Source organism: Sminthopsis crassicaudata, chromosome 2, assembly GCF_048593235.1.
Source record: "Sminthopsis crassicaudata isolate SCR6 chromosome 2, ASM4859323v1, whole genome shotgun sequence".
Lineage (NCBI taxonomy): Eukaryota > Metazoa > Chordata > Mammalia > Dasyuromorphia > Dasyuridae > Sminthopsis > Sminthopsis crassicaudata.
Window position 1 is genome coordinate 314,545,193 of NC_133618.1, and position 19,896 is coordinate 314,565,088.

Below are 19,896 nucleotides of genomic sequence, written 5' to 3' on the forward strand. Positions count from 1 at the left end.
ATTATAATAAAAACAACTTAAAAAAAAGACTTAAGAATTCTGGTCAATGCAATGAACGTCATGATTCCAGACTAGTGATGACACATGCTACCCACCTTCTAATATACCCACCTCAAAACAAGACATATTTTATGACATGGCCAATATGGGATTTTGTTTTGCTTGAATAAGCCTTTTTGAAACTAGAGTTATTTTTTCTTTCTTTCAGTTGGGATGGAGAAGAATGCAGGTCAAAGGGTTACCAAACTTAAAAAAAAAAAGTTTTAAAAGAAGGTCATAATTATGGATTAAAAAAATTTTTTTTTTTACTTTTGTTCTGTTAAAAAAAAAAAAAAAGCATGCTTTACAGATTGTAATGTAAAACCCAAAGAGTGACACATTCTCTTATATATAAAGCTGAGGTTTTCTTTGATTCACTTTAAAAACTACAATTAAAAATTCAAAAGGAAAAGAAAAAACCAACCCACAAAATGTCTAAAAAAAAAGGAATCCCACAGAACTTCTTCTTGTGGAATGCTTTAAAAGTTAGCCTACTAAAGAAAACAATTGACTTATGGTGAAGGTTTTGAAGAAATGTTTCTTTGTTCCTTTTGATTTGGGTATTCAAAAATATACTTGGTGATAATGCTGACTGATTCCAGGACTGACCCTGCTGCCACTGGGTAGAACTCTGAGATTGATTTTTGTAACCATCATTGTTCCTTGGCTTCTGAAGTTCTATTATAGTTCCCCCTGCTGGACATTTCACATCTGTTGAAGTTGGCTCTGAATAATCACTTCCAAGGAGCCACAGGGTTATGAATAACCAATTCTTCCACTTCCTTCTTCACCACACTGGGGAATATTTCCCCTCCATGATTTCAGGAATACTTCCTCTAAAGTTCTCACTACACATGTTAAATCCTCCATGACTTCTATAACCAACTATTGCCTCCAAATTGATTTTTGCCAATTAAAAAAAATTTTTTTAATACTCAAAAGAGAATGAAAAGAATATAGAAGGAAAGAGACAAGCAGGACAGCTTTGAAGAGCTTGTTGAATTTAATATATATATTTTTGAAGTTGCACCTTCCCATTCAATTCTTTCTTATTTTGAATCTGAAAATTTTTACTTTATTTGGGATTTAGAATGAAAAATAAAAATAGAATACAATATATCTGTAAATAGAGATAAAGTGAAGCAATTTTACAAATAAATTGTGCTGCTAGTAGTTGCTTTCAGTATTTAGATCATTTTGAATCCGGGGTCTTCTGTGTACCTGATGTGGAAGAATTTGTTATGGAGCAACTAGGCAGCCCACTAGATAGTGTTGTGCCACAGTTCTCTTTTTATGTCAGGACCCAGTTTCCCTAATTGTCCTATTCAGTTACTCTCCCTCAGGTTATAACCATTCCCTCTTAATGTTAGGATAAAGGTCTTAGACCTTGGGCTATAATCATTTCCTCTTAAAGTTTGATGGGATAAAGGTCTTTATCCATTTTAGACATCATTAGAATATCAGGAGCCTCTCCAGTACCTCCCTCCTCCCATTAGGTTATGCCCATCCAGGTACTTCCCCCATTATGTCATTGTTCTTGTTACCCTATAAAAGAGTCTTTCATTTTGACATTCTGGGCTGGATTCTTTGAGAAGATAGTCTCTTTCAGCCCTTAGACCAACCCTGCATCCATTTGGTCCCAGTACATCTCTCCATTTAATAAATTTTGTATTGAATACCCTCTAATTTCTATCTTGCTCAGTTTCTCCGTCATTACAATAGCTCTCTGGGGCCAATAATCAGGACCTGAGTTCAAAATAGACCTCAGACACTTACCAGGTGAGTGATCCTGGGCAAATGATTTAAATGTTTGCCTCAGTTTCCTCATCTGTAAAATAAGCTGGAAAAGAAAATGGTAAAGCACTCCAACATCTTTTAAGAAAACCGCAAATAGATTCAAAAATGCTTGGACAAAACTGAACAAAACCAACTATATTTTAGCTAAAACTGTTAGATATATATTTTTATTAATGTAACAAGTATTCTGCTTGGAGAAAGAGCAAAAACTTTACTTGCTAATCAGAAAATCCTATCTAAGTAATTTCTAACTTGTATGTCAATAATCATGATGAAAGATGATGGAATTCGATAGCAAGGATAAGATCAGTTTTCAATAACAGAATTTGAATTATTTCCATTAAGGGAATAGTAATATTTACCTTCAGGTAAAGATCAGCCTAGAAAAGAATGTTCCATCCTCTTAGTTGGATCAAAGAGAGGACACTCCCATTCATAAAAAGGATGTCTTTCCCAGTCATAATTTGGCCATCATAAACAAAACACATTCCATTTTATTAGTCATTAATAAATTCCCTCTAGTCCTCTCTTCACAGAGTTTCAGGTTGTCCTGGAATTAAGATTATTCCCCAAATTGAAAATCATATTCTTAAATTAGATTGCTTAACTCTTCCATTCAAGTGAAACGAAGGACTTTACCAAGGACATCATTATACCATTAATTCTTTAATTTTTATAACTTAATGCTTTTGTTCACAAGCACTAAGGTGGGGGGGGGGGAAGCAAGACAGCATAGTAGAATGAACAATAGCTCTGGAGTTAAAGGGCTAATCACTACAACTAGGTTGTAGATTCTCAACTGGTTCCTTCCTATATACATCTCCCTTATTGAGTATGTTATCCCACATACCACAGGAACCATTCCACACCTTTACATCTAGTCAGCTTCCCATAGCATTCTCTTCTACTAATCATCTCAAAAGAGGATCATGTCTTTGTGTCTTCATCTCATATTGCTCAGATGCCTTCCCCAGCTACTTCCTTCTTCACTTTTGTCTCACAGAAAGAATGAGCTCTTTTCCACAAGGTAAATCATTCCACAGGACCTCAGATCCTATTCTATTCTGCCTTTTCCAAAAGATTGCTCAATCTTATCATCCCTTATCACTAATCTCTTTCTATTCTTACAGCCTATAAACAGAATCATTAAATAAACTAACAGCTGCAACAACAATTTGTCCCTTCTCCTTTTTGTAAGTAAACTATCTAAGCCATCCTTAGCTGGATCTTCCCCTAGATCACACTCACTTATTTTGTTTGTCCCCATGCTTCTGTCCAGGCCCACTTCTTTTACCTCTCTACTATTATAGTGATCTTTTTAGCTTTCATGAGTTCTATGATTATTTCTATGTAGATGTTTCTTCTATTTATCAGCCTGCCAGTCTATCATCTCTTAACTTCCTACTGAACATGACAAAATGAATGTCTTGTAGACATCTAAAACTCAACATGTCCAAAACTGATCTTATTTTCTCTTGCTCCTGTCCCAAACTCTCTCCTTTCCAACTTTCCTGTTACTTTTAAGGGCAACAACATCCTCCTAATAACGCACTCATAATGTCCCAAATTCCTCACTCAAATTCACTCCACTTATCCAGTCTATTACCAAGTCTTACCGTAATGATCTTCACATTTCACTTCACTCAAGTAACCTCTGCCATGGCTTAGGCACTCATCACCTCACACATTGATTATTGCAATAGTCTTCTGCTTAATTTCACTAATATGTTTTGCCTCACTCTAGTTCATCCTCCACTTGGCTGATAAATCATTCTAAAACTTAGGCCTGATCATATCACCACCTTATTCAATAAATTCTATTGTTCCTTATTATCTCTAGGATCAAATATAAAATCCTGTTTGACTTTTAAATCCTTTCTCAACCCCATCTTTCCAGTTCTTCCCACAGTTTCTTTTTATGTATTGACTATCTTGCCATTCTTTCTCTTAAGTGCCTTTTCGTTGACTATCCCCTACATGCAAAATGAACTTCTTTCTCACCTCTATTTTCTGGCTTCCCTGAAGATTCAGCTCAAGTCTCACCTGCAAGTGAGACTTCCACCTCCACACTGCCTGTGTTTTCTGAGATCAACTCCCATGTACAATATACAGTATATAATTTATACCCTAACATATATTTTTAAATTATATGTTAATATATACAAAAATTAGGTCAGAAAGCGAAGAATTCTCAGAGGGGAGACAATATGCAATTAGGCAGATACAAGACAAACAACTGATCTAATTTCAGAATCTGCCTGTTTCTTGCCTAAATGATCTTAGACAAGTCATTAACCCGCCTGGGCCCAAGTTTCCTCAGTGAAAAATTATGAGAATTGTCTTTGATGATTTCAGGTCCCTTGTATTATTAGACCTATGATTCTGTGCCTTCCACAACTTCCCCTTTCTCTTCCCTCCCATTTGTGCTCAGAAATACAACATATATTCATCAGTTCTAGAATCTTACTTTGCACATAGTCTTCCTGTTCCTTAGATAACATACCACAATAAGATTATTCCATTTTATTCATATAAATAAGGAGTCTCAGTTGAAGAGATTATTTGATGCTAATTTGCTTTCTACAAAAACCAGGTGGACTCCCAGTGGTCTAGTGAAAATGGTGGTCCAATTAAAACCAGACATATATTAGTTAGCTAGTCCTAAGGGTTTAATTAGTATAGTCTTTTTATCCCTGAGGTTATAGACTCTGGGGTGTAACAAATACTGTTGATTGTGGTGTTGGTTTCCTCTTCTTAGGGAGGCAGAGGTTATGTACAGTTGCCAAGTCAAAGCCCTGTCATTATGCCCTTCTGTTAAAATATGAGCCTCCAGAGAAAACTAAGTTTTCAGTGTGATGTTTAAATTAAATTAAAAATAAAAGTTTACAGTATGATGTTCTGATCCAAGGCTGAAGACTGTCATTTAACAAAATTGTTAGTGGTATCTCTTCCAACGAGGGAAAACTGTCTTTGACAGTTCCTCCAGGACCTGAGAGAGGAAAGCCTTAAAACACCTCCTCTAAATCAGGTAATTAATTCAGATTGTCATCAAATGGATATTTGTATACTTAATATGGGAATCCTGGGCTTCTCATGCCTCTTTCCATTAATACCTCATGTTCATGTTAAGGCTAGTTTTTCTGTTTAAGTTCCAAATAAGAGCTAAGAGCACCTGCCTATTTCAGACTAGTTATGGTTCTGGTCAGCTAATTTTTTAAAACACTAATATAACTTTCTACTGCTCTTGCTGAGTAAGGATGAAAAGGACAATAAAGGAACTACTGAATTTGGAAAGTTCTTAACTTCTTTTTACCTGGTTTGTGAAATGAATTCCAGGATCACTGTTAATGATAATGGCAATCCAAATCATGGGATAAGTTGACTGGATCATCTTTATATATGTCAGGGAGCCTGTTTTATTAGCAGGTGAACTCATCCCAAATACATAAATTCTATAAGAACATCATTTACATTTAACCACTTAAATGCTCAATTTAAAAGTTAACAAAAGGGCCCATTAAGGTTGGGTGTAACAGTCCCTCAGGTTTGATTTCCCAACAACTGAAGGGCAAATAGGATAATTCTAAAGTGTGCAAATAAATGTGGAACATATTGACAGTTTTTTATTCCCTGAAGCTACTATAGGTCTGATCAGCCAGTCAAGACACTCGGTAACTTGACTCTAACACGGTGATGTTATTTTGGTCTTCTTCAAGAACCAAGGACAATGATCAACCAACCGACAGCACTTTTTACAAATATTTCATTTGATACCTCATTAGAGCAATATGACTCTTGAGAGGTAAATTATAGCTGAGGAAATGGCAATAGAGATTATATAACTTGTACAGGGTCACACAGCTGAGTACTAGGTAAGGCTGGATTTGAATTCATCTTCCTAAGTCAAGGATCATGGTACTACCCATTGGGCCACCAACTGCTTCACATTCATAAGCCTCTCCATCAGAAGGATAAGATAGTAAGTAGAATGAAGGACAGGATATCTAATTAATGTGACATTTCCTAAAGAGCAATATTTTATAATTAGTCAGCTAGGTGTTTGATAGGTATTGGAAATGATTTTTTTAGGACAACCAAGAATGGTCATTTTACATTCAAACTGAGACTGATTTGTCTAATCTAGCATCTGCTCAGGGAATTAATATCACTTCCTTAGTTTAAGAACTTTTATTCTTTTCCCACTTTTGAAATCAAGTTCTCTTCTCCTTTTCCCCCTAATGACCAATTATATTTTATTGCTTTGCAGAGTACCCCAAAATGTTATGAACTTAGTACTTAGTGACTGTGACATAACACAGAAGTTGACACTTAAAAATCTTTTCTTTCATTGACTCAGAAAATATCCCACTGCTTATGATGCTACAAATTTTCCTCTAAGTTGAAACTGCATTATTCCTACACAGAGGCAAACCTTAACCATTAATGAATAAAAAATTGTTAAAGATTCAGTATCTAACTTTGCGCTACTCTATCTGGGAAGCTACTTTTCATATGATTAAGGAATCTAACACAATACCATGAGAAATTTGGAACTAATATATCTTATGCTTCCTTTTATGCTGTTAAATAGGAGAAGGGGGACTGAGCTCCAGGGAAATAATAAGCTTATGTCAAGAAGCAGTTATACAAAACTGATTTTAAATTCTTCTCAGCAAAGAAAAAAATCAGCTGACAGGAATGAGGGGGAGGAAGAAAAGTCCCAAGCTTTTTTCCAAACCATCCTTCCCTCTTCTTCACCTTCCAGTTTTCAGAATCATTATACACAGGCAACACTTACTTCTGAGTCAAAAGATTGAATGAGTAATAGATTTTCTTTAAAAATAGATACTTTATATACTATATATACTAACAACACACACATATATACAAACAGCTCTGAAGGCCAGGGCTGTCATCTCTGCATTTTGGAAGTTGGGGCCAAAGTCTCCTGACTTAAGTCTTAGCCTTCAGGCCACTGGTGCTGAACCAATAACTGGGGGAGCTTGAAAAATTTCTGCTTAATGATGAGGCCAGTGTCACATGGGATGTACTGACACTGACAAAGAAAAGTAGATATTTTGATGGAGTGACAGGATGTAGAACTTCAAGGCTGATGAAAAGGAAATTGAGCAAGTAATATAGCAAGGGAGAAAGCTCTGGAATTCTAAGGTTTAAATGGAACTGAAGTTGGGGGAAAAGGCAGTCTCTGGATCCTTCATTTCACACATTATAATTTGACGGAGAATGAAGTCCCACAAGAACATCCCTGCTGGGCCTGAGGGTTGTTCAGCACTTGGAATGAACTTCGGATCAGTTCTTGGCAGTAGTCCACCAGGGCCCCTTTGACGAAGGCCAAGCTATCAGTGTCAACCACCACGCGGGCCCCGCCCTGCTCAAACACCCTGGGGAAACATAAAGAAGCGATTAGTGAAAACATCAGAAGTTCCCAGTACATATTTATTCCCAGGTCCCAGAAATGTAGACAGCCATCCCCACTTCCTGTCTTCAAGGCCCTCTTGGCTCTGCCACTCAATTCCCCCTTTTTTCTTGCCTGTCATCGGGATTGATAACTGTGTCCAGAGAGAATTTGTACTGGAATCCGGAGCATCCACCTCCCTCCACCTGCAGCCGGAGGAACTCTGCCCCTTCTGTGACTTCCAGAAGTCTCTGGGAGGGAAAAAGGGAGCATTCAGGAGCAGCCCTGGAGCAGGGGTTTCTTTGTGGGCCTGCGGGTTATGGCAAATGGGCTGAGGGGCGGAGACGGTGTGAGCTTTTGTCTTTACTACAGTCCGGCCCTCCCATAGTCCCCCTTTAAAAAGTTTGAGGGGACCATCGCCCCCCTTCTCCCCTCTGCATTTCCAACACTTACACACAGACTGACACACACTAGGCGCATAATAAATGCCTCCTGCCTCCTTGCTCTGGGTCGATCAGCACGGTGCTAAGTGACGGGGCAGAAATGGAAAAGACAAGCCCCGCTTTTACGGCGGGAGACCACATGAAACAGGATTACGGTTGGGGAGACGGTCAGGATGGAGGCACTAAGGGCCAGGAGGTCTCGGGGAGGTGAGACTTCGGAGGGAGCCAGAAAAGGGAGGTGGGACTGGCGGGCGCTCCCCCCTCCCCCCACGCCTACCTTCACGCAGCTGTCAGTGAGGCGGATCTGACCTTCGCCTGACTCGGAGCCCGGCGTCTGAGAGGGAGGAGAGGAGGAGGAAGAGGAGGGGGTGGTGGACGATTCCCAGCGAGTGGAGTTGCCCACCTGCGGGAGTGCCGCGGGTGCCATCAGCAGCGGGCGTGGGGAGGCGTGAAGGAGCCTGCTGGGGGGCAGAGAGGAGGGTGACCGCAGGCGCAGAGATGGGCTCCCTCCCTTCGGCTGAGGATGGGGGAAGAGCTCCCGAGGGGCCTACCGGCCCGCGTCCCTCCCTCATCCGCCCCGCTCCGGGCAGGGGACGTAGGGTGTCTTCCTCCCCGCCCGGTACCTGCCCCTCAGCCGGGAGTTCATCGTTCTCAGGCCCAGAACCGTTAGTGCCCATCCCCGGGGCGATATCGCCAGTGCCGCCATTTTTCTTCCCTCAGAAAGCCCACACTTAGCTAGGGAGCCCGAGAGAGCGGAGACTCCGCCCCCCAGAGTCTATAGGAGCAAGAAGGAAGAGGCGAGGATGCGATTGGTCCGCATGCCGGAAGCAAGGACGGACAAAACAAAGCCGGTGGGGGGGAAGGGTGAATATTTTCAAAACTTGAAAAACTTTATTAGTCAAGATTTGAAGTTGGATACAGAAAAGGGCCTCCTCGGGGGCGGGGCCAGGCACATGACTCCGGAGCACTGGGCGAGTTGGGGGGTGGGGGAGTGGCGTGGCCTTGGCCCACGTGGGCCGGCTCTTTGACTTGGGCCCCGCCCATTGGGCTTATCTGGTGACTGTCCGGCCTTCGGCTTGGAGTCTCTTCCTCTTTTCCCGTGCTCTTCCTCTCAGCACGATGGCCTCGTTCTGCGCCTCCGTGCTGCTTTTCCTAACCCTCGGGGTGGCCGTACTGGCCGAGCCGGTCCACTTTGTGGACTGTGGTAAGTACCGGGCTGGGCTGGGTCGGGCCCTGAGACCTTAAACTTCTGCGGTAGGACCCGCTCTATCTGCTCTGATTTACTGGCTCCAGGCCAAGCCCTTTCCCCTCACTCTTCCTTCTCATTTTCGTTGTTTTCAGCCCTATCCGACTCTCCGTGACTCTTTTGGAGTTTTTTTGGAAACCAGGAATGGTTAGCTGTTTCCTGCTCCAGCTCATTTTACAGATGAGGAAACTGAGGCAAGCAAGCTAAATGACTTGCCCAGGGTCACACAGCTAGTGTCTGAGGTCAGGTTTGAATAAAAGTCTTTCCGACTCCAGACGTGCTCCTTAAAATGTACTTGGAGGCTCCCTGTGGGGATCCCAAAATTAAGATTTGTTATCAGCAAGTGTCTGGGTTTTAGCTCTCTTATATCGTTATATCTGGGGTGGTGCAAAAAATGTCTTTGGCCCAAAGGGATCGGGCGTGGGAAAAGCTTAAGAAACCCTTCTCTATCCCACTTACCTCATTGTCTTTATCTGTAAAATGGGTACGATAGTACCAAGCTACTGAGAGAAAATTACTTAGTAAACCTAAGGTAGTAATAATTATAAGCATGATCTCCTGGTCCTCCTCATTTCACTCAGCATCAGTTCATATAAGTCTCTCCAGGCCTTTCTGAATTAATCCTGCTGGTCATTTACAGAACCATAATATTCCATAATATTCATATGCCGCAATTATTCAGCCAATCTCCAACTGCTGGGCATCCACTCAGTTTCCAGTTTCTGGCTGCCACAAACATTGCAAGCTAGCATCTTTAAGTGCAGAATTTGAACTAAGGTTTTCCATGACAACAAGTTAAACAATGTCTCTGCCTCTGCCTCTCATCTCCCATTGTCTGTGAATGGGGGGGAGAGTGATAGCTCCCCTTGAAGCCCCTCTCCCCCTTCCTCTTTAGGATCTTGATGCTACTAGTCTCCTTAGCTCCCAACCCAACACCCAACCCTACAGCGGGTTGGTCCTGACTGATATATAGTGTCTTCCCTTTCTATCCTGGAAAGAAAATAGCCTGGTTTTTAATCCAAAGAGCCTGAGTGCCTTTTATTTGACTATTCCTTAGTCTCCTTTATGAAATTTCTGGAGGACTCTGGAAATCTTTTCCAGCTTTAAAATGATCATATGATCCTATGACTAATTTTACTTCTCCATTTATGCACTGTTGCTAGCAATGTGGAAGTAAAAGCAAAAAGTAGAATTCTTTTTATCTTATTTTATTGTGTTCTGGTTATTCACTTCTCTTTCCATATATTGTTTCATTCTTGGTACTTGTGTCTTCTGAGCCTGGTTCAGCCCCTGATAAGTTCCTTGATCAGAGACTGTCTTTTGCCTCTTTGTATTTCCTAGCCTTAGCATGATCACTGTCACATTCTAGGTTGCTCAATAAATGTCAATTGATTGATTTATCATTGGTTCACTGAATAGAGTACTAGATTTTGATTTTAGAATTGCTAAATTTGAATAAAGCTCTGAATAAAGTTCAGCTCTGTTTCCTCATCTGTAAAAGAGATTAATAAACAGTGGCACAGGACTTCTAGCATAGATTGATCTCCTTAGAGAAGATGCAAAGCAGAAGTGAATCAGCCCAAAGGAAACTTGAAATTCACAAAATTAGAGAAGCTACGCCAAATGTGTAATATTCTCTCTAAAATGTAATGTTCTTTGTTGAGGTTTTCTTGGGTTCTCTGGAGGCAGTCTTCGTTTCAGTTCAGTGATCACCATATGAGTAACTAGGGGTTATTTTATCCAAATCCTTTATCTCTTTCAAAGTCTTGTCTCTTTTCCTGGGGCTTCGGCTAGCTTTCTTGGAGGACATCTGTAGTCTTGGTTCCCAGAGCTTGAGCTCCTGCCTTCTTTTCTGGCCTCTGAATCTCTCCAAATTCCAAGGGTTTGTGCTTTATCCTCCAGCCACAACAAAGGTGGAAGATGGAATGAGTTTGTCTCAGCTTCTGAGAGCTATGTGTTTGTCTCTTCTGGCCCTGAGAGCTTCTAGCTTATATCCTCTACACTGAGCACACACCAATCATTATATCACTAGGAAATCATTATTTGTTGTAGGATTAAATCAGTGCTAAACTAGATTTAACCATTGTCTCCTCAATTCCACTTAGTACTTTGTTTCAAGTTCTGGCCCATAACATCTCCTTGGTAGGATTAAATCAATCATACTGAACTATACTAAATTAGATAACTATTGTCTCTAGCAAAGTGTAAAAAAATCTTGTAAAAATCCTTTGTTTCAAGTTCAGAGTTCTGGCCCATAACATCTCCTGATTTCATGTTTTTAGAACATAGGTGGTCATGACCTCCCTGACTTCTCAAGGAGTTGAGAATCCCAAAAAAAGAGGTGATCACGCCTTCCCTCGCTGCTCAAAAGGGGTGAAAACACCATAAAAGGGAGATGAAAACCAAAGGAAAATGGGAATCAAACCAGATTAGCAGGTTTCTGAAGTATCTCATTTGAAACATATATGTAATATCAATATGAGAGATATTACACATAATTACATAAGCACATAGTAATATAACACAGGCTAGTAGTGATGTAACAAATAACATGAATCAACATGAGGAATTATACATGTCCATAAGTCCTAGAAATAGTCCAAAAATGATTCCTGCAAGTTTTGAAGTCAGTCTTATGAACAATTTTTCATCTCAAGGAATCCAATGATTCCTGCTGATTTAAAAGTCTCATAAGTCTTTCAGTGTCAGATGTTTTTTTAGGTCTTCTCCTTTGTTTTGAGATTTATCTCTTTCTGTCTCTCTCCAGGTGCTCCTTGGCACATCCACCTGATTCTTTCTCCATCTGTAAAGATACAAGCAAACCCTTAATCCCAAGCAGTTAACCCTTATCTAGTCCCTGCTATTTTACAACTTTCTAAATCACTTGGCAATTACATTGGAGCTGCTCTCACTGGACACTGCCTTTCTGTTGGGTTAATAAAACCTATATTCTTTCCAATTGTAATCCCTTTCTACTATCTGATTAGTTTTTGGCTGATAGGTCATGTAATCCTATTTTTCCACCTGATTACTTTTTTTGCTGATTGATCACATCAGAGTCCTCCACTTCTAAAAACTTTCTGGGTCTAAACCTCCTGCCCCACCTGTTTTTTGATTGAGGTCTTGGAGCTGGGCCCTGCCTCTCATTTCCCTGGGTCAATCTACATTCTGAGACATAGGGTTTTAGGTCTTTCTAGATCAAAAGGAGTATATCTTCTCCTTTGTTGACCTGAAGAGTCGAAACTCTTTAATCACAGGGTATGCATTTATTAAATCAGATATATCCTGTCCTTCATTTTTTGCTTTAACCAGTGCCTTTTATAATCTTGTCATAGGCTACTTCATAGGTGGTACTGATTTTGTCACTACCTCTCCCCCTTTTCCTTCTCCCTCCACCCAGGAAGGGTTAATTGAGGGAAGTAGGTCAGGGGATATGGAAAGCCCTAATTTCTCCTGCTACGAAGTACCACACTCAAAATTGTACTTAATTCCATTCTTATCTGATTTTTCATCCTTTTCACCCAGTTTATCTGGATCCTCCCCCTCCTGCTCTTGTCTAGTAGTGATATAACAAATAACATGAATCAACATGAGGAATTACACAAGTTCTAGAAATAGTCCAAAAATGATTCCTGCAAGTTTTGAAGTCCTGTATCAGTCTTATGAACAAATTTTCATCTCATTTTTTAAAAGTCCAAATCCTTTAGTATCTTTTTCAAAGTCTTGTCTCTTTTCCTGGGGCTTCAGCTAGCTTTCTTGGAGGACATCTGTAGTCTTGGTTCCCAGAGCTTGAGCTCTTGCCTTCTTTTCTGGCCTCTGAATCTCTCCAAATTCCAAGGGTGTGTGCTAAGCCTCCAGCCACAACAAAGGTGGAAGATGGAATGAGTTTGTCTCAGCTTCTGAGAGCTTCTATGTGTTTTGTCTCTTCTGGCCCTGAGAGCTTCTAGCTTATATCTTCTACACTGAGTATACACCAATCATTTATATCACTAGGAAACCATTATTTGTTAGAGGATTAAATCAATGCTAAACTAGATTTAACCATTGTCTCAATTCCACTGTACCTTGTTTTTAGTTCTAGCCCATAACATCTTGTAGGATTAAATCAATCATACTGAACCATACTAAATTAAATAACTTGTCCCTATCAATTCCACTGACTTAATACCTTATGAGAATCCTTTGTTTCACGTTGAGTTCTGGCCCATAACACAAATGTTCATATGGACTATTTGTATCTGACCTGTGGCAGAGAATTCCGAGCTAATCAGCTACAGTTGGACACATAACTTGACAGTAGCATAATGTCATTTTGGTCCTTGGTAAAAACAGAAAACAATCAAAAACCCCAAATTAATGGTGCCTATTTGCTCAGGCTTTTGAGGATCAAATTAGAGAAGTTTACTTTATAAATCTTAAATCACCATAGAAATAAAAAACATTACTAGTTTATGGGAATACTTTAGGTGAAGTCTTCATACTAAAAATACTTAATTCATACTTTATACTTAAAATAGGTCATTGTATTTAGTTTTAGTTCTCTAACCATATTGATTTCACCTTTCCTACGTGAAAAGCTGAATGATCAGAAGGGTTGAAACTGCAGAAAACACTAAAGAATAAAAGATTAGAAGTAACTTTTATTTCACTTTCCCAGTTTTTAAATTTAAAAGAAAGTTTTTAGATACCTGATGGAGGGACCAAGCATGTCTGAACCATACATGATCTAGTTCTAAAACTACCATAGTCTTGTTTATTAGTAATATAAAGAAGTTTGAAGAAAAATGAGTCAAACTATTCTGACTTGTTTGAAGGAAACTTGTAAATAAGAGGAGAACTTTTTCATACAAATAGCTAAATTAGGTGAAGGATTATTTCTAGGTGTGGCAAAATTTAATGGGATTGACTTTTGAATTGGGAAATAACATTCTTTCCCCACTCCATTTATTTGCATTCATTCGTTAGGGCTTTCCTGCCCTTCCTTTCCTACTTCATTTTTTGTGTTTGTGTGTGTTTCCTTGTTTCCTGTTCTCTATCTTTCTCTCCCTTTACATCAAAAGGATTTTTGAGGACTCTTCCAACCTTCTGAAGAAAATTTTCCCTTAAAGGTAAAAGTTAAGCAAACTACCTCAGTTTTGCAATATTTACAAGTTGTACAACTCTTTTTTTTTAAGTACTGAAAAGTGCAAGTAGATACAGTGATAGTTAGCACAGTTGTTTAAATTTTTGCTTTTGTAAACATTAAAATACTTGAGATATCTGATTTCTTGGTGCTGGCACTATTTTCATCAGTATTGAGCAACTAATAATTTCTCCCTGATGGATTATACTAGTGAAATTCAGAGCCTACTAAGGCTACTTCTGTATATGTGAATGGGCTTTGCAAAGAATAGTATGTCATTCACTTCAATAAGATAGAGAAGGCAAACCATTCCAGTAAGAAGACTCCAGGTGGGGTCATGAAGAGTTGGCTAGGACTGAAATGACAGAAATCTTCCTAAGATTAGATAGGCTTGTACCAAGTGAAAATGGCAGTGGAGACAAGGGGGAGGGGGGCGGATATACCATACCTCTCTAAACTGATAAGATACCCTTACTATATTTGCTATTAAATGTAGTTCATTTCCATATGAGAAAAGGGGGCTTAATTTTTAACTTGACAGCTAAACAAAAAAAAAAAGCAGCAGAAATAATTCAGGCCAGAACTTCCTCGTAGAGAAACAAAAACCTTATCATTTGTCCTTCTCTCCCACTAATCAGTCCTTGGAAATAATGAGGTTATCCACTATAATTGGAAACATTAATATCCTATGATTTTGAAGACAGCAGATTTTTTTCAACTTAACTGTAGTAGGAGTTCATAAGTCTTTTTTTATGTATTTTCCCCATGTAAACTTGAGAAATATAAGCTCAGTGGCAGAGGCTCAAGACAGATCTATCTCTGTAGACAGTTCTCTTCTACTCTGTTAGCAGTCTTACTCTAGATTCACTCTTGAAAAGCCAGGGCAATGATTACAGATTGTCTTAGCTAGTTTTTTCCTATATTCTTAGTACTACTTGCCATCCCAGGAAATGTTGAAGCTTACTGGTAGGCCAGTTTGGGGGATGAATTTTGTCCAGGTCTAAATGCAAATAGCTTAGTTTGCTCTCCTATTCATATGTAAAATGGTAAGGGAGATTTCAAAACTAGAAATAACTCTTTACAATTAAAAAAAATCAGCAAAAAAGACATTTGAGGATTAAAAATTCAAATATTGAGGGAATGGTAATTCCCACAAATTAGTCTCATCATTATTAACTGAGATGAGGTGGGGAGAGAGAGCTTCTGTAACAAGAACTTTCTACTTTGTTAGGTATTTCGTTTTTTTATTTTCATTACTATTTTGTTACCTTCTACTTCTTTTCCAGGTTCTACTGCTGGAGAAATAAAAGAGGTAGCAGTGTCTCCCTGCTCAGTTCAGCCCTGCAAATTGCATAAAGGAGCATCCTACAGTGTCAATGTCACCTTCATCAGTAGTAAGTCAAAAAAGTACTTGTTATAACGTAATTAGAATTTGATAACAAGGCTTTCATTCTTAGTTAAGTCTCCAAACAACATTATAAATTAGGTAATACAAATACTATCATCTTCTATTTTGTAGATAAAGAAACCAAAGCTCAAACAGGTTGAGACTTAAAAGGCTCCAAGGTCACTTGGCACTTGAATCTATACCCTCTACCCCTTGCTTCCCTTCATTCATCTATTTCCTTGAAAGTACCTTAAGAGGAAGAAGTTACATCATATTTTATTTTTAAGTCTAATCCAATAGATTAGAAAAATTTAGTTTCTCACTATATATGTTCAAATCATTCAAATACAACAATCTCTAAAAGCTAGGTATGCTTGTTGCTTAATGATGGGGTAAAATGAGTCATACCTATTAAATTGTATCATTTCGTATGTTTTCCATATTTGTTTGAATTATTCATATTTGTCATTTCCATAGTCTCCACAATTTTTCATTAGTTCTATATACTATAATTTATACAACCATTGTACTAAGTCATTGGGTACTTAGCTTATTTCTAGTGTTTTTTGCTTTTAAATCTAAATTGGTCTTTCCATGATAATTTTCTGCCTCTTTTAAAAGGAACAGGCTGAGAACATGGGAAGGAAGAATGTAATTGACCTAAGCATGTGGCACTTCAAAGTCTAAGCAGGGCTCCATCTTCCAGGATATTCGTATTTTTGAAAGTTGAAAGGGACTTGAGTCTAAGTCCTAGTCTTTATTATTATAGGATCTCTGACCAGTAGTCTTCTGATTCTTAAACACTTCCAATGGCCAGGGCATTCCATTTTATGCCAATTAGAATGCCTCTCTACCTTTTGCCAATTTATTCTAGTTTTGTGTATTAGAATCCAGTAGAATAAATCTGATCCCTTTTTTATATGACAACCCTTCAAAAAGTTGAAGACAGATATTGTATGTGTTGTTTTGGATGGATGGATACATGAATGAAAGAAAAAACATTTATTAAGAGCATACTATATGCAAAGCATTGATGATACAAGCAGAAGAGTAAAACAATCTGCTGCCCAAGAGTTCATCTTTTTATAGAAGGTTTCTGTGCAAATTAGATGGGAAAATTCTATAGTACTCAGTGTTTAATGGCAAAGTAGATTGTAAGGCATTGGCTTTCCTGTCATCCCACTGAAAATTGTTACTTTCTGAGTATGGTTGCAGGACCTGGGCTAGAAGCACTGAGTTCAGGAGCCTATGCTATCTCCCTTAAGGTTTGAAGGGAGCGATTTGGTTTCCTTTCAGAATATTCCTCCTCTGGGTCTCTGTTTCCTGATCTGTGAAAGGAGTGAGTTAGACTAAATGACCTCAAGATTCATTCCAGTTTTAAACTTGTGATAGCTATATAGACCATAATATTTCCAATTATATAGAATAGAGATTTTTCAAAAGTCTGACTCCTGAATCCTCCTGAAAAGTTTTATGAGGGCAGGGACTTTTATTTTTGTAAATTCAGATTTATAGAACTAGAGCTAAAAGGCATGCCAAGAGCCTATTTTACAGATGAGAAAACAGATCTGGAAGGGCAGTTAACTACTAAAGGTCATAGAGATGTAGGAGGTTGCAGAGGGGAATTGGAATCAAGTCCTCTGACTGATAATCTCCAGTAGATGATAAATAAATGTTGAATTATTGCACTTGGAGCAGGGACCTGTCTGGTAAAACAAGAGTTTTTGCTTTGAAGTAGACTCCACAAGGCTTAAGAAATCAAAGTCCAGAAGACTTGAATTGGTAAAAACTGCAGATTTGAGCTAGGGTTATTTATTGAGCTTTACAGGAGACCCATTGGGGCTCCTCTATACCATTTACACATAATCTTTAAATTCAGTTAAATCCTCTGAGCTTTGACAGTATATTGCAGATTAGGTACTTAGATTAAAGGTTAATTAATTGTGCCATTCATCTTTTCTGGGAAAAATGCATCCATGTAACAAACAGCAAGCTATAGTTAAAGCTACTAGCTATTGCTAGCTGTAACCCTGAATAAATGTAACTTGACCCCACATTTGGGGAGTGGGGAGAGTGAACATGGAAATTCCCTCAGAGGGACTAAAGAAGATGGGAAAGCATGTCCTCAGCAAAAGACACCATTGCATTGATTTCCTAAAGGTTACTGATGTTAACCACTGGGGTCCAAGTTGGTCATGTGGCCATCACTTCCAATCTGGTTTTGTTTCTTGTACAGATGTCTGGTCTCAGAACACCACAGCTGCAGTGCATGGCATTATATTGGGAATGCCAGTACCTTTCCCTATTCCTCAGCCTGATGGGTGTAAGAGCGGCATAGACTGTCCCATTGAAAAAGGCAATACCTATAACTATTTGAACAAACTACCAGTGAAGAATGAATATCCCGCTGTAAGTGACATTCAGGAATCGATTCTGTTGGGGCAGTGGGTGGATTTCTTATATGTGTATTATGATACTGTAGCAAGACCCTGAAGAAGGAAGAGATTTTCTGATGCTCAGAAATTGTAGTAATGGGTATGGAGCAAGTCCCTTTTTTTCCATTTACATAACATCCTAGTGATTAGTCTGAACATAATGATACTTCCATGTTTTTTTCTTGGTGAGAATTTTCTCTGCTGCTAAAACCATAACTCCTCCACATAACTCCTCCATAACAATTGGTAGTTGGTTTAAGAACATTACAGCCTATCTGTCCTCACTGTTTCATTTTAAATCAAGTATTTATGTACAAAGGTTGAAGACTTATTGTCAGGAGAGGATGTACTTTGTTTGAAATGCTTTTTCAAAAGAAATAATGGACTTGCACTAGTAGGTCTATGCATTCTGACTTGGTTTGATACATGCATGCCCAATGGTATATACAGGGATTGGGATGCAGTCTGTACCCACAGCACAGACTAAAATTTGCTGGTTTATGTAAAAATTAAAAGCATAGTCTTGGCTTTAGAAGTACCATTTGCACCCCAAGGACCAGATATCTGGCATCTGAGGACCAACATAGATAAATCAGGCTTGGAGTCAAGAAGACTTGTGTTCAAATCCTTTCTCAGACACTTAATAGCTGTGTAATCCTGCTTATTTGCCTGTTTCCAAATCTATGAAATGAGATTGAAAATAACACCTCCAAGGGTTGTGAGAATCAAATGAGTTAATTGTAAAGTGTATATGGCACATAGTGTTGTCTAAATGCTAGTTATCAACCTCATAACTCATGTCCAAAGTGGAAGAGGCACAGGTGATCCTGGAAAGAGTTCTGGTCACCATTTCATTTTCCTTTATCCTGTTCTTTTCTCTAGATCAAGTTGGTGGTGCAGTGGGAGCTTATAGATGACAACTCAGAGATCGTGTTTTGCTGGAAAATCCCCGTACAAATTGTATAAGCTGATGAGCTGCACTCTGTCAGTGTTTGTCTCAGGATGAGAGGGGGTGAGGGTGGGAAGTTGGTTACTGGGAAAGGATGAAACCTGAAACAAGCTCGGTGCCTTAAGAAGGGGATTTCCAGTGTGCTGCTCTACACATCCAGACTCTGCCCACTGCAAGATCAAGAACTATACAGCTATGCCACGTGAGCCCAGATAGGGCAAGTTTGGACTGTCCTCAGCCTTCTCTGCAATTGGCATGGGGAGGCCGGAGAAGAGGCTAACCTTAGGGAAGGCTGTTTAGAGACAATCCAGGAAGTTGGCATTGGGTCAAGGGACTTCATTCCAAACTGGTGATGCAGGGTGGGATATTAAATCTCTTCAGTTTTTCAATCTAAGTGCCTCGCATTCTGGTCTAACATCTTGTGTCACTACGCTTTGACCCCATTCTTATGTCTGTCAGTGCGTGAGTGTTATCTGCCTCCTTCTACCAAAGATCTCAGTTGCTATGAGCTCCGCACGGATGAGTAGCTATTGGTCTTAGTCAGTGTCAAATGTTTCTGCTTTAATTCTGCCATACATGGCTTTTACTGAACAAATGGATGATTTTTTTTTGGGGGGTACTACTTTGTGATGAATGCACCACAGTACATATCAGCTAAATCTATCTTTTTTTAACCTCATTAACTTGCAAACTTTAATGTGCCTGGAAATACCTTTGAATAAAGTCTTTATAAATCTTTCCTCTCCTGTTTAGGATCTCTCCAACTTATGCTTTTCAGATAAAATGCCATCTGGAGGCTCTGGTTGTATGGGGGTCAGAGAGGAAAGCTTAGAGCCTCCAGAGCAAGAGAATTGGGATGGTAAATGACTTTGAGAGCATGCCATATGGGGATTGGTTAGGGACAATGAGATTTTTTTACTAGATGACTGGAGGAACATGCTAATCATCTTTAAATTTTTGAAGGGCTGTTTTGTGTAAGGGATTAAACTTGCCCTCTTTGGCCTTAGAGGGAAGAAGCAGGAGTCTGTGTTTAAAAGAGGAAAATTCAGGCTCACGTCAGGG

At 39.2% G+C, this 19,896-nt stretch overlaps 2 protein-coding genes across 4 annotated transcripts; one reads left to right on the plus strand and one right to left on the minus strand.

Annotated features, from left to right (window-relative positions):
* Positions 1-6,665: 6,665 nt before the first annotated feature.
* Positions 6,666-8,477, minus strand: ISCA2 (iron-sulfur cluster assembly 2). Of its 3 annotated transcripts, none has more exons than XM_074290028.1 (4): positions 8,319-8,477; positions 7,973-8,156; positions 7,388-7,503; positions 6,666-7,238 (listed from the first exon to the last, which is right to left on the minus strand). In XM_074290028.1, the coding sequence occupies exons 1-4, from the start codon at positions 8,399-8,401 to the stop codon at positions 7,064-7,066; spliced, it is 558 nt and encodes a 185-aa protein (XP_074146129.1). In that variant the 5' UTR covers positions 8,402-8,477; the 3' UTR covers positions 6,666-7,063. The 3 variants fall into 3 exon arrangements, with proteins under 3 accessions (XP_074146129.1, XP_074146130.1, XP_074146131.1); XM_074290029.1 differs by having other exon boundaries at positions 7,973-8,153; positions 8,319-8,473; XM_074290030.1 differs by having other exon boundaries at positions 7,973-8,153; positions 8,323-8,471.
* Positions 8,478-8,590: 113 nt separating this feature from the next.
* NPC2 (NPC intracellular cholesterol transporter 2) lies at positions 8,591-19,573 on the plus strand. Its single transcript, XM_074290032.1, has 4 exons — positions 8,591-8,899; positions 15,350-15,457; positions 17,687-17,859; positions 18,768-19,573. Exons 1-4 carry the CDS (start codon positions 8,815-8,817, stop codon positions 18,849-18,851), a joined length of 450 nt encoding a protein of 149 aa, XP_074146133.1. The 5' UTR covers positions 8,591-8,814; the 3' UTR covers positions 18,852-19,573.
* The last annotated feature ends 323 nt before the right edge of the window (positions 19,574-19,896 follow it).